This window comes from Castanea sativa, chromosome 5 (genome assembly GCF_040712315.1).
Source record: "Castanea sativa cultivar Marrone di Chiusa Pesio chromosome 5, ASM4071231v1".
Taxonomy (NCBI): Eukaryota; Viridiplantae; Streptophyta; class Magnoliopsida; order Fagales; family Fagaceae; genus Castanea; species Castanea sativa.
The window spans coordinates 7,737,345-7,751,354 of NC_134017.1; the positions used below are offsets into that span (position 1 = coordinate 7,737,345).

The 14,010-nt window shown below is 33.4% G+C and overlaps 1 protein-coding gene across 3 annotated transcripts; it reads right to left on the minus strand.

Annotated features, from left to right (window-relative positions):
* Window positions 1–1,035: 1,035 nt before the first annotated feature.
* Window positions 1,036–11,533, minus strand: LOC142634162 (receptor-like protein EIX2). 3 transcript variants are annotated; one of them, XR_012844062.1, is made up of 7 exons: window positions 8,798–8,822; window positions 8,305–8,375; window positions 7,017–7,275; window positions 5,814–6,159; window positions 4,726–4,787; window positions 3,521–3,780; window positions 1,036–2,083 (listed from the first exon to the last, which is right to left on the minus strand). XR_012844062.1 is itself a non-coding variant. In XM_075808448.1 (2 exons), exon 1 carries the CDS (start codon window positions 11,496–11,498, stop codon window positions 8,820–8,822), a length of 2,679 nt encoding a protein of 892 aa, XP_075664563.1. In that variant the 5' UTR covers window positions 11,499–11,533; the 3' UTR covers window positions 8,008–8,375; window positions 8,798–8,819. The 3 variants fall into 3 exon arrangements, 1 of the variants encoding a protein (XP_075664563.1); XR_012844061.1 differs by lacking the exon at window positions 4,726–4,787; XM_075808448.1 differs by lacking the exons at window positions 1,036–2,083; window positions 3,521–3,780; window positions 4,726–4,787; window positions 5,814–6,159; window positions 7,017–7,275 and having other exon boundaries at window positions 8,008–8,375; window positions 8,798–11,533.
* Window positions 11,534–14,010: the final 2,477 nt, after the last annotated feature.

Consider the following 14,010-nt stretch of genomic DNA (forward strand, 5'->3'; position numbering starts at 1 on the left):
AGTTGACTTGAAAATAGTATGGCAGGAATATAAAAAAATTGGTAGAATTGTTGATTTGACAAAACAAAAAAAAAAAAAAATCACCGTTGTTGGAGGGCTAGATACCGCCATATCTAACACTTGTAATGTGGACTTGCACAACTCCAGAGGACTAAATCCCAAAAATCTCCACCACTCACATGGCTCGTTGCCAAAAAAAACGTACTCTGTATCTTGATTCTCATTTCTCAACACTTTCATTGGAATAGATCCCTAGAAATGAAGCAGATTCTAACTTTTTTATTAGTCTATTTTAAAAAATTTCTCCCGTGTTATTACATTTGGGTCTAAAGTTTCCTACAATTTTTACTTTTATTTTTGGTTTAGATCTGTGCAATGTGTGAATTCATTTACATTTTAGTCATAAGAGGGCTCACATATTAGAAAAAAGAGTGTGCATTTGATGTTAATGTCGAATGTTTATAAGGTGTTTGTTGTTACAACTGAACCAAGACTTCACTTTGGAGTACAATGTAATGTTAATGTAGGATCTAGTGGTGGCTATTTGGGGGAAAAATTATTGCATAGTCTGGGACTATACTCCCTACCTCTCACAGAGAGGTGGGCCCCATGGTGGGTGGGACCCATCCCATTGTAAGAGAGAGGGAGTATAGTCTCGAACTATGCAAAATAGCCTTGTTTGGAGAGCTTGGGATTACTCTAGGGTCTATAAATAAGGTACCAAAGTACATGAAATAAGGGAAATCAATTCATAATTCATAATTGTAGCAAAAACTATTATAAAAAAATCATAATTAAGATTGCGATTAAACCCTTAAAAGTTAAAACCCTCAAACAAATTCGCATCCCATAATATGGACTAGTGGAATCAATTGGCATTAGCTTGGTGTCCGCACCACGGTACAAAATCCAGTCCTTTGGTTTAAAATATGTTGCATCTGAATGGTGCATTATTGTTTACATGATCTCAATGATACTAAAAACTACAAAAGCAGGTTTCCAAGCAGGTTTCCACCTTAACATAGCAAGTAAGATAGTATCACATCTCACAGTAAACGTCCGAATATGTCATCATTTGTTTAATAATATCTTTCCATCTTGATCATTTCATAAAAGAATTAATTGCAAAAGGAAAGCAACCACAACCAATCCCTCAAAATAGTTGCTAATCCAAACTTTGTATATGAAGAAAACTCAAGCATACGGAACTACGTTTTTTTCATTTTTTGGTAACAAGGGTGTTCTGACATCTTTAAGTATTTAACTATTCCCTTGAGCATGTACAGTCCTTCCATCCCACACACACACGGTAATTACAGGGAGTAATCACTTTGAAGTGGCCCCAAGATGCTAGCAAAAGGATATCTTGAAGCCTTCAGAACTACTAAGCCAACCCCTTAGCATAAAGTAAACTTGAAAGAAAACTTGAGCATAGAGTAGTACATACCTATGTTACTCGTGACTCTATGAATATGAAGAAAACTTGAGCATAAAGCAGTACAATCTCCATCTAGATGCCATAACTCTGTAATTTACAGAGGTTGGAGATTGCAGCTTCAAAACAATTAAATAAAAAATATGATTGCTAACTAATAAACATGGAAAAAGTACACCAGGGTGAGAAGGTGTGGAATAAAATTATAGCTAATCAACATACACGAAGCTCCATCTCCTTTGGTCCTCTTCATACATTGGAGTATATCATGCGTCGTCGCTTTAAGTTGCTCATTCTGTAGTAACAGCGCTTCTTCATTATGAAGTACCCTAGTAGCCACCAAAACCCCAATGTTGGGCATTGATCACAGGTCCATCATACCTTGTTATCGTATATGTGTTCTGCACATCAACTCGGGTATCCAGGAATGTAATGTATAGTATGCTGGTAGAGTCTACACCAGGCTAGAAGGCCATGACAGCATCAACATCAGTTTCACTTTAACCATCCAAATATAATCCTTGGCTGGCGCCTAGCTTCCTTGTGTGGCATTTGAGATGGCTTGATATCAAGCTTGTAACAATCAGCTCCTGTAGTCTTTCGGAGAGTTCAGCACAATTCAATGGCTTTGTTTCAGGTACAACTGTGCTGAACAATCATTAATAGTTAGTACTTAAAATGGGAGAACTAGAACACACATCACACAATCTTTTATATAATCAGAACCAAACAGTGGACATTTTGAATCACTAATTGAAACTTCTGCTGTACCAAAACATAAGATGGGTACAGAAAACCCAAAACAATGTGTTGTACGTAGTCCATTCTCTTTTTTCTATTCACAAATTTTCAAGTTGTTATCATAAAAATTAAAATGCCATAAATTGCATTCTAACTTCATGTGTTTTCTATGTTTAATTAGGCCAAAAATGGCATTGCTTAGCTATGTTAATAGTGACATAAGTAAAAACAGTTCATTGTTGGCAATTTGATGAAAAAGTAACCATGAAAAAAATAATTACAATAATAATAAAAAGAACATATCAAATACAAGGAAGAGCAGTTCAAGTATTATTGAAGAAGTGAGGTCAACAAGAAAAATCAAATGAAAGTGTCAGATGAAGGAAATGTCAAGAGAGCCTCTGCACTACAAGATGCAGAAGAGAGCACGATACATGGTCATGTATATCAAACTAAGTGTGGCAGACAAGACACAAAAACGTTGCTACCAAAGGATATCTATGGCATTTCACAATTGTAGGACAAGCAAGCAGCTCAGCAGAAGACAACAACACAGATTTCTTGATTTTGATGTTTTCCTGTAATATGAAATTTATCCAAACTCAACATATACCTATAAGCCAGCACAAACAAACTGATAATCTTGTAGAAAATCTGGGTGCAGAAGCACTACTTATTTGATTCTAACTAGAGCTATTATCATTACAATAATATAAAATCAACAGTTCATCTAAGAATATTATTTTAGAAGAAAAAAAGTTAAAAAGTGTAGAACTACCTATGAATCACATCACAAACAAAAACAGGATTTCAAGAAAGACCTTATAGAAGCTAGAGATAATGGATATAGCATTAGATACCCCAACAAACTCCCAGCAGGCATTCTGGACAATAATTAAATACTCCTTGAATATGCCTTCCATAAAATCAATTTAAGTATCCCCAAGAAATCAATTTAAGTATCCCCAAGAAATCTTCCCCTCCCCTCCCCTCTCGCACCCTTGAAGGCCACCATCCCATTTCCCACACTTTGCTGCCCAATTGTAGATTTCTTTTGCCAACACTTCAATTCAAAAGTGATTGGATGTTGACATTAACTCTACTTGAATAACTTTAAATTTTTAAATAGCTAAATTTGTTCAAGGAAACTAGTAAAGAAGCTAAGGTAATCAAGCAAATCAAAAGATCTTTCCCTCGAATCAAGATAATCCCACAACTTCAAACATAGAAAGGATGGGTCACAAAAAAATTCTAAGATCCTGAACATCTCAAGACACACTCACACAACTTCAAGCTCATAATGCAACATTGGAAAAAGTTTCCGGATTGCAAATAGAACCTTACCGGTCAGTAGGTTGGCCATTCCTGCGAACAGCAAAACCAAGGCCACTCCAATGAGAAGCAGCTATTGGTTGTTGAGGCATTTCATGTGTATCACCTATCCTTTTAGTATCAGGAATAAGAATTTCATCCATAGTCATGGAGAAACTTTTAATTTGAGCATGGACATTTTCTTGGAGAAACTTTACTAGCCATTCTATGATCTCCTTTGCATCTGCCTCATCAGCATTCCTTCCCAAACAGTTGTAGCTGGATGTTCAAGTCTGTCATGAGAAAAATTTTGGGATTAGAGGACACCCAATGAAGCTGTACCCTGAGCGACAAAGGTAGCATAAATTCACATGAAGCCAAGTGGCAAAGTAGGGAACAAACAAAAGTTGTCTTATTTGCGTGGTGATAAAATCAAATGATAGTAGAAGCTCAAAACTCAACATAATTTTTTCAATGTTTGCCTGACTTCCATCCAAGTTTTAGCTTCTTTGATCTTGTGCATCTACACAAAATGTAAGACATGATTTAAAAGTTCACTCTTGGCATTATCTATTAACTAGTCAAAAGAAATTTAGCTTTGTTAAAGTACTTGACGTAGATACACAAGATCAAAGAAGCTAAAACTTTGGATGGAAGTTAGGCAATAATTAAAATCAAGTTATGTCAAGTTTTGAACTTCTACTACTATTTGAGTTGTATCACCACGCAAATAATACAACTTTTGGATTGATTTTTAGAAGATTGAAATCCAAAAGTAGGCTCAATATATGAATCAATTAGTGGTGATTTCAACATAAAATACCTAATTATTATAGTACTGCACTCACTTCTAACTTTAAAAACCATTAACATAGGAACTAAAAAATAGTAGGTGCCTCTATGAATGTTATACACTAAGGTTCTGTTTGTTTTGGCTTAAAAACATCAGCTTCTTTTCACCATCATCTTATGTAAATCTTTTTAATGCCTCACTTTTTCTAAGAATAGTTGTACTGTTATACAGCTTATTTTTTAACAAAGTAAGACAGTCAAAATGAGCTCATTCAAACAGACTCTTGTATAATTTATTATAAAACAAAGGCCTTAACAACTAATTTATTCACTTATAACAAAAGGAGCTTAGGATTTTGATTATTAAAAATGGGTTATCCTCAAAGTTACACCAGGCTAGAAGGCTATGACAGTACCAACATCAGCTTCACCGTTTAAACATATACCTTGGCTGGCTTCCTTGTGAAGTATTTCACCATCAAGCTTGTAAACAATGAGGTCCTTTAGTCTTTCAGAGAGTTCAGCACAATTCAATGATGTGCAGAAAAATCATTAGTAATTGGTACTTTAATGGGAGAACTAGAACACACATGACACACCCACAAGCTCTTAAGTAATCAGAACCAAATGTGGAAATTTTGTAATAGTTAATTGAGACTTCTTCTGTACCTAGACAGAAGATAGGTACTAAAAACCCAAATAATGCAGTTATGTTAAAAAAAATGTGTTGTACATATAAACCTTCCTCTTTTATTCTCTTCACAAATTCATAAGTTTTAATAGAAAAATTAAAATGCCATAAATTGCATTCTAACTTCATGTGTTTTCTACATGTAAGCCAAAAAGGGCATTGCTTAGCTATGTTTATAGTGGCATAAGTAAAAACAGTTTATTGTTGACAATTTGATAAAGAAACTAACCATGAAAAAAAGCAACTTATTAAATACAAGGAGGAGCAGTTCAATAATTATTGAAGACAGCAAGGTCAACAAGGAAAATCAAATGAAAGTGTCAGATGGAAATATCGAGAGCCTCTGCACCACAAGATGCAAAAGAGAGTGGTGATACATGATCATGTATATCAAACTAAGTGCAGCAGACAATGCAAAGCAATGTTGCCACCAAAGGAAACCTAAGGAATTTCACAATTGTTGGACAAGCAACTCAGCAGAAGACAACAATGCAGATTTCTGGATTTTGATGCTTTCTTGTAATACGAAATTTATCCAAGCTCAACAAGTACATATACTCCGGTACATTAAGCAAAAATTGATAGTCTTGCAATCAAATCTGGGTGCAGAAACATTCTAATTTGAGTCCAGTACAGAGACTATGATATAGGGTACTACTTATATGCGCAATTGTAATTAATTTTGTAACAATCAAACATATTTGACAGTTATGTATTGTGGAACAGGCACCCAGTTGAAGCCCTCTCATCCCACTTATTTGATAGCTATGTTTTGGGAAATATATTCAGGAAAAAGTTGGAAACATTAACCATATAACTGAAAGAAAACCAATTAGTTCTTACCACTTAAGGAGATTAAGGTGAAGGGCATAAGTCCAGCTTGGTGGACATCCTTGTACTTCTAGAGATAGAAATCCCCTACTTTATTCCACAAATCCATGTATTTGTTAGCCAGCAACATGCCATCCAAATACTAAGATAAGAATTGATCACAATCTACACTTTCTTGCAGTAAAATCTGGACCTCTATATGTGTTACCTCCAATACAACAACTTCCAATCAAGGCCCTGTCGAATATCAATCAAAACTGAGAACTTCACATAACCTTTAAAATCAATTTGGTTTCCAAGGCTTCAACTCGAATAATGGCATGTTTTAGGTTACAAACTGGTTGAATTCCTCGTTTAGCTGTAATAAGAATGGCATTAAAAAAAAAAAATTAAAAAAAAAAACCTATTTTAGAGCTTTAACTTCAATGAAAAGAAGCCAAGAGATACTCTAGAAGGTATTAACCGCGCCAAAGCTTGCAAGTAATCTTTTTGTTTTTATTGGTAAGTTACACATATTGGTGGGTCATGAACTCTCAATCTCACCTGCCACCTTGTTTTTAAAAGAGGGTGAAATGCTCATTCGCAACATTGAAGTTTGCAAGAAATCTAAAACCTAGAGCATATTATTATTCCAAAAAAATATATAAAATCAACAGTTCATTTAAGAATATTAATTTAGAAGTAAAAAGGTTAAAAATTATAGAACAAATCACATCACAAACACAAAAACATGATTTCAAGAAAGACCTTCTAGAAGCTAGAGATAACAAACTCCCAATAGGTATCCTGGAAACAGTAATTAAATACTCATTGAAGATGTCTTTCCATAAAATCAATTTAAGTATCCCCAAGGCATCTTTCCCTCCACTTTGCTGCCCAAATGTAGATTTATTTTGTTGACACTTCAATTCAAAAGTGATTGGATGTTGACTTCAACTATACTTGAATAGCTTTAAATAGCTAAATTTGTTTAAGGAAATAATTAAAGAAGTTAGGGTAATCAATGACAAATCAAAAGATCATTCCTTTGAATCAAGATAATCCCCCTACTTCAAGTGAGAGTAAATAATAGAATCAATACAAGCAGATCTTATTCCTTTGAACCAAAGATAATTCAAAGATCCTGAACATCTCAAGCTGCACTCAAACAACTTCAAGCTCAATAATGCAACATTGGAAAAGGGTTTTTTTTATTTATTACAAAAAGAATCTTACCAGGACGGTTAGTAGGTTGGCCATTCCGCCAACAGCAAAATCAAGGCCACTCTGAAAAGGAGCAGCTATTGGATGTGGAGGCAGTTCTTGTGCCTCACCTATCCTTTTAGTATAAGGCAAAAGAATTTCATCTATACACGTGGAGAAACTTTTAATCTAAGCATGAATGTTTTCTCAGACCTGCTTCTGTTGATCAGCAAGAGAGGCTTTACAAGCCATTTCATTGAACTCCTCTACTTTTGCCTCATCAGCATCATCCCTTCCCAAACGGTCATAGAGAAAAAAAAAATTGAGATTAAAGGACAACCAATGAAGTAGTACACTGAATGACAAAGGTAGCATAAATTCACATGAAGCTAAGTTATGTCACATCTACTATTATTTGTCTATTATCACCTTGCAAGTAATTCAACTTTTTCAGTAATTAAGATTTAAGAAGTTTTGAAACTAAAATAGGCACAAAATATATAATTAATAGTGGTGATCTAACCTAAAATTCTTAATCATTATAATACTACATTCACTTCTATCCTTAAATACCATAGAGACAGGAACTAGAAAATAGTTGATGCCTAACCATGAACTTTATATGCTAAGGTTCTGTTTGTTTTAGATTAAAATGTAAATTTAATTTCAACAAACAACTTATGAAAAGTTTTTTGAAGCCTCACTTTTTTTAACTATAGTTGTATTTTTAAACAACGTAAGTTAGTCAAAATAGGGTCATCCAAACACAATCTCAATGATAATTTATCACTTCTTTCAAGTAAATTTAAAATTAAAAAATAAATAAAAATAAAAATCCTTAACTAATGCATTCACCTATTACAAATAGATATGACACAATATATGACAATTGATAGGGTTGAAACTTAGGGAATAGTCTTTTTTTATCATTATTATTATTATTGGTATATTATGCATTCATAAAGTTTTGAATCAAATTCAAAACCTTACCCTCTATCTCATTATTATGGAAGAGGAAGTCATTTGAGGTAGATCTCATTGTTATGGTAAATTTGCTTTAATTAATTTGACCATAACATCAAAATCCATACAATTTCTACTTCAAACATAATCATGTATATCAACATAATTGGGTAAAACATTCATTCAAGAGGTTAATAAAAACCAATATCAAATGGTCTACACTATTGATATGGTCCCTATCTTTTCACACACATACAATATCCTTAGTGAAACTGGCCAGTACCAATAGCCGCATATAGTTCGTATGCAGAGGTAACAAACAAGATAATTCAGATGACAAAGTCATAGTTACACTGACCTGGTATAGAAACAATTTATTTATATCTGCTTCTAATTGTAATTGTCTTGGATTGCAAGAGTTTTCACAACCTGTGAATATTTTTTGCAAAAGAGCAAAACGGTCATACAAAAGCACGAAAAAGAAGAAGAAGAAGAAGAAGAAGAAGATAAGAAAGTATAGCATAAGTGAAAGAAAGTTTTAAACTTTATTGAGTAGAGTTTATTGACTAATATTGTTATCAAAACCCAACTCAATTCAAAGTCAATCATAGATTTGGTTCAATTGAGTAGAGTTTGTTAGTTCCAAAATGAGAAACCCATTTTTAAAATAGGGAACAATATTTTTAGTAAAACTATTATGTCATAAACCAAGGCTAAAGTTATGTCATATTTGTGAAATAAAAACCAAATGACTATCACATTTAGCTATGAATTAAATTGTATATTAAAAGTATTTGACTACAACAATAACATGAAAGAAACAATATTCAAGACATAACTTGAAGCAATACCTTTTGGCTAGATAACAATGCCTCACTTACTAAGGCAGAGTCTTAGCTTTTCCAGTAAATTCATCTTTATCATTGTAGTCACATAAATCCAATCTTTTATTTCATCCGCAAATCTAAAATAAGCATGCCTCCAAGTCCTATTAAAGAAGAGAGCTCCACAAATTACCCAAAAGCCAGTTGCGAATCCAACTCCCATACCAATGTAGAAGCTAGAGTTTTCATAATCATCTTCAACACTGCCAATTGGTGATTTATTCAAAGATTGTTCCTCAATTGTGCAGCTTTTTGGAAGAGGATCACCACATAACTGAAGATTTCCAATGTACCTAAGGGCATCAAATGATTGAAGCTGGGTGCTTGAAGGAATTCTACCCGAGAGGTTGTTGTATGACAAGTCCAAGAGACTAAGAAATGACAAATTAGACATGCTTGGAGGAATTTCACCCGATAAATGATTTCGTGAGAGATCAACTGACTCTAACTCTTTCATACTCCCAATTTTTTCTGGTATCTTTCCCATCAAATGATTTCGAGATAAATTCAAAAAACGTAATTCGAAAAGATCTGAAATCTCAGTAGGGATTGATCCAGACAAGTTGTTACTTGAAAGGTCTATGAGCCTAACTAATTTAAGGTTCTTGTTGTATTCCATTTCTTTCCCTTTGGGAACCAGCTGAACATTCTCAACATCATATTTATATGCGTACAAATACAGCAAAGACATAGAAAAAGATGAAATATCATAGGAGTTTGGGAATGCCATGGCACTAATATTTTTCAAGCAGTTTGGTATGGATCCAGATAGGCTATTATTGGCAAGATCTAATACTATAAGAGAAGAAATTTGGCATATTTGTTGAGGTATATAACCCTTGAATTCACTTGATCTTAGACGGAGAACTGAAACATTTTTCATTTCTCCAATCCATAGTGGTATGATGGACAAATGATTATCACCCATATCAATGAGCCTCAGATTTGAGCACTTTTTCAACGATGAAGGAATATCTCCACAGATGCTATTTTTTTGTAAACGCAATGATTGGAGGTTAACTAAAGCCCCCATGGAGTAGGGAATTCCACCTACTAGATTATTGCTCCCTAAGTTTAAATGGATCAAAGATTGCCAATACTTCCAGCAGTGAGAAAGTTCTCCTGATAAGAGATTGTTTGATGCATCTAAAACTTTTAATTTATTCTTTCTAATTTTCTTTTGGCATAAGAAACGAGAAATGGGTCCATAAAATGAGTTGTTAGCTATATTGAGCACTTGGACAGTAGAACCCAGAAAAATGTCTGATACATCACATTCTATGTGGTTGTTAGAGAGATTGATAAATGTAATGTTTGAAGTCCAATTCCAGAACCAACCCGGAGCTTTGCCTGAAATTCCTGTCATGGACACATCTAAAAAACTGAGGGATCTTTGTGATTGTAGCCATGAAGGAAAATTAGGACCTATCTTGATTGAGCCCATGGAGGCATAGCCAAGTTGGAAGGGGGGAACCCAATTGGAATTGACATTAAAGAACAAAGGTGTTTCAGTCATATAAAGATTCTTTAACTTTGAGAGTTTTCTGAAATGCCTTTCATCTACAGTACCTGTTAAAGAATTTTTTCCGACATACAACGTCTCTAACTTAGAGAGAAGCCCAAGACTCTTTGGAATGGTGCCATTCAACTGATTTTGGTCAAGGTATAATGATCTTATATGAGATAAATTCCCAAAGGAAGAAGGTATAGGACCATTTAAAGAATTATATCCGAGATCAAGATACATTAGATGCTTAAGTTGGCCTAACAGCTCTGGAATTTGTTCAGTTAGCTTATTGATATACAAGGATAGAAGTTCTAATTTCTCTAAATTGAAAATGCTAGGCGGTATATTGCCTTTCAAAGAACTTTGGGTCAGGCCAAGCCTTAAGAGGCTTGTACTGAGATTAGAGAACCAATTAGGTATCTCATGATTGAAATGATTTCCAAAAAGAGAAAGGACTCGAAGAGACGTGAAATTGACAAATCCAAGAGATGGATTCAGGCTATCAAGCTGACAATAGTTCAAGGATAGCTCTGAAAGAGATGGGAACTTACTCATTATTTGAAGCCAATCAACTTCTCTGTGAAGGTCAACTGAGTTCAGGTCAAGGTATTGAATGGCAGAGAGACCAGACATCCAACGAAGGTTATCTACATAGAGGTTAGAATTAACTCCAAGTGACAGATGGCGAAGGCTTGAAAGGTTCCCAAGCTGATGAGGAATGAGTCCACAGAAGTTGGCGCCTGAGAGATCAAGATGTGTGAGACTGAACATTGAACCAAGGAAAGTTGGAATCGGAGTACAATTAAAGTTATTGTAACTCAAATCCAAGTAGTTCAAATGTTCTAATTGGAGCAACGAACCACTAATCTCACCGCCTAACCTCGAATAATTGAGGTGGAGCTCAGAGACTCGGCCAATTTTCTTGTCGCAGAAAACTCCGTCCCAAATACAGCAATCTTTATGGTCAGACCAGGATGAGAGGACGTGTTCTTGATCAGTGAGACCACGTTTGAGGGTTAGAAGGGCTTGCTTGTCTTTTTCATTGCAAGAGACATTTGAGATTGACTCTGCTTTGAAGAAGAAGAAGCTTAGACTGAAGGCAATGGGAAGGAACCATACTAAAAAAAGCACATGATGAAGAGTTGCAAAAGAGGCGGCCATGGTAACGAATTGAAGGAAGGGAAGTTTGAAGGAAGAAAAGCTGAAATATGAGTAGTGGAGGTGATGTAATTGAATGTTACTACAGCTCGTGATAATATATAGGGATTCTTCATTATTATTATATTATTTTAAACAAGACTTTGACTTGTTGACTTAAGCCAAATGCCAAACACCAATTACCAATACTCTTGTTTGTTTCATGATTAGGTAAGGTTCATTAGTTTCTTACCTAATCATGTGTGGCCAGTGCAAGTTGATGTTTTGGTTCCCTCCTAAATTTATATATTATTGTTGTAGTCTGGTGTAAATGCACGAGGATAATCAAAAAATTTAGAAGAAATTCAAATTATTTATGGTATTAATTTATATTTTTTTATCTTTACATTTTTATAAATTTTGTAATGATTTTTCATTATATATATATATATATATATAATTTAATTAATTTTAGACTTCTAAATATTTTACTTGTCACAAAAATAAAAATAAAAATTTTTCAAAAGAGGCGGCCATGTATATAGTGATTTTTCAAACCATTTCTTATTTTTCTTATTATTATATTATTTTAATAAAGACCTTGATTTGTTGACTTGTGCTTTTATATTATTTTAAGCCAAACCCACAAGGATCAACACTAACCACTCAGGTGATGAGATGTATAGTCCGTCTGGGAAGATTTTTTTTTCTTTCTTTTTTTTGAGAATCTGGGAAGAAATTTATTTAATTTTGTAGTTTTTTTTTACTATTTATGGGTCTCATTGTATAATTAGTATTATTTATAGGTCTCATTGTATTATTCAACTAGTTTTTAACTTCTTCTTTTTTACATTTTTAGTAAAAAAATTTCAGTTTCAACTAAATAAACTATTCTTAAACGGACCTGTAGTATTAGATTCATTTCAGAACCATCTTTCACATAATAATGTAGAGATTTTACATTGAGGACAAAACTTAGGTATAGTACCTTAGATCCTGTTCCTTAGGTTCATCTCTTAAGATTTAGCCATGTGACCACTTAATTAAAAAATACAATTCCATTCCATAAGAAAAAATCCACATGGCAGAATCTTAACAGGGGAACCTAAGGAATACCACTTAAGTACTATACCTAAGTCTTGCCCTTCCATTAATATCATTATCATAATCATCTAGAATGTGAATTATTGAATTTTTGTTTTTATTGGGTAACTTGTTGACCATTAATCTATTATGCAATATTTTCCACCATGTGACATAATTTTCTCCTTTTCCTTATTATTATATTATTTTAATAAAGAACTTGACTTGTTGACTTGTGCTTTTAAATTCATCCGATGTGCATGTGAAACACTATTTAGTGGCCTATGATACGACGGTGGAATTAACATTTCATTCAAAATTTTCACGCTAAAGGTTGGTTTTTGGTGAAGAATTTCCATTACAGTGTTGTTGATACAATAATTAAGCAAGGTTAAATTATCGATGGTCTCAAAAGTTTAATTTATTAAAATATGAAAATTTTAATTATTTAGCAACACAATTCTAACAAGCAATGAGCCTTGTCGGAATATTAGAAAATGAGAGTATATCAGAAACACAAATTCAAAATTTTGAAAATAAGATAATTTTAGAAATATGATATGATAGTACACAACATTTTTAATATTAATTTAATAAAATGCAATTGGATATCAAGAGTGTCATTTCTCCCTAGAAGAAAGTGCAGTTACCCTTTTAATTTTAATGAAGGCTTTTGACTGGATGACTTCAACCAAATGCCAAAGACCAATCCTCATGTTTCACGAAATTGCGTAGGAATTGCAGTTCAAGACTTTGATTTGTTGACTACTTTTTGTTTTCTTTTTGGTGTTCAGTGACTTAGGGCTCAATTGGTAGTAGTGTTTAAGTATTGTTATTTAGTTTTCAGTATTAAAATATGAAAATTTTAATTATTTAGCAACATAATTCTAACAAGCAATGAGCCTTGACGGAATATTAGAAAATGAGAGTATATCAAAAACATAAATTCAAAACTTTGAAAATAAGATAATTTTAGAAATATGGTATGATAGTACACAACATTTTTAATATTAATTTAATAAAATGCAATTGGGTATCAATGGAGTGTCATTTCTCCCTAGAAGAAAGTGTTGTTACCCTTTTAATTTTAATGAAGACTTTTGACCGGATGACTTCAACCAAATGCCAAAGACCAATCCTCATGTTTCACGAAATTGCGTAGGAATTGCAGTTCAAGACTTTGATTTGTTGACTACTTTTTGTTTTCTTTTTTGTGTTTAGTGACTTAGGGCTCAATTGGTAGTAGTGTTTAAGTATTGTTATTTAGTTTTCAGTATTAAAATATGAAAATTTTAATTATTTAGCAACACAATTCTAACAAGCAATGAACCTTGACGGAATATTAGAAAATGAGAGTACCAATGGACATCTCACAGTTTACCTGTAAGTTGTTTACCAATGAACACTAAAACTGTTGTTTAAAAGTCACTACCAAACATACCCTTAATTGCTT

Excerpts from the sequence above, each read along its gene's own strand:
- LOC142634162 (XM_075808448.1), bottom strand. The coding sequence starts at position 11,498 with ATGGCCGCCTCTTTTGCAACTCTTCATCATGTGCTTTTTTTAGTATGG.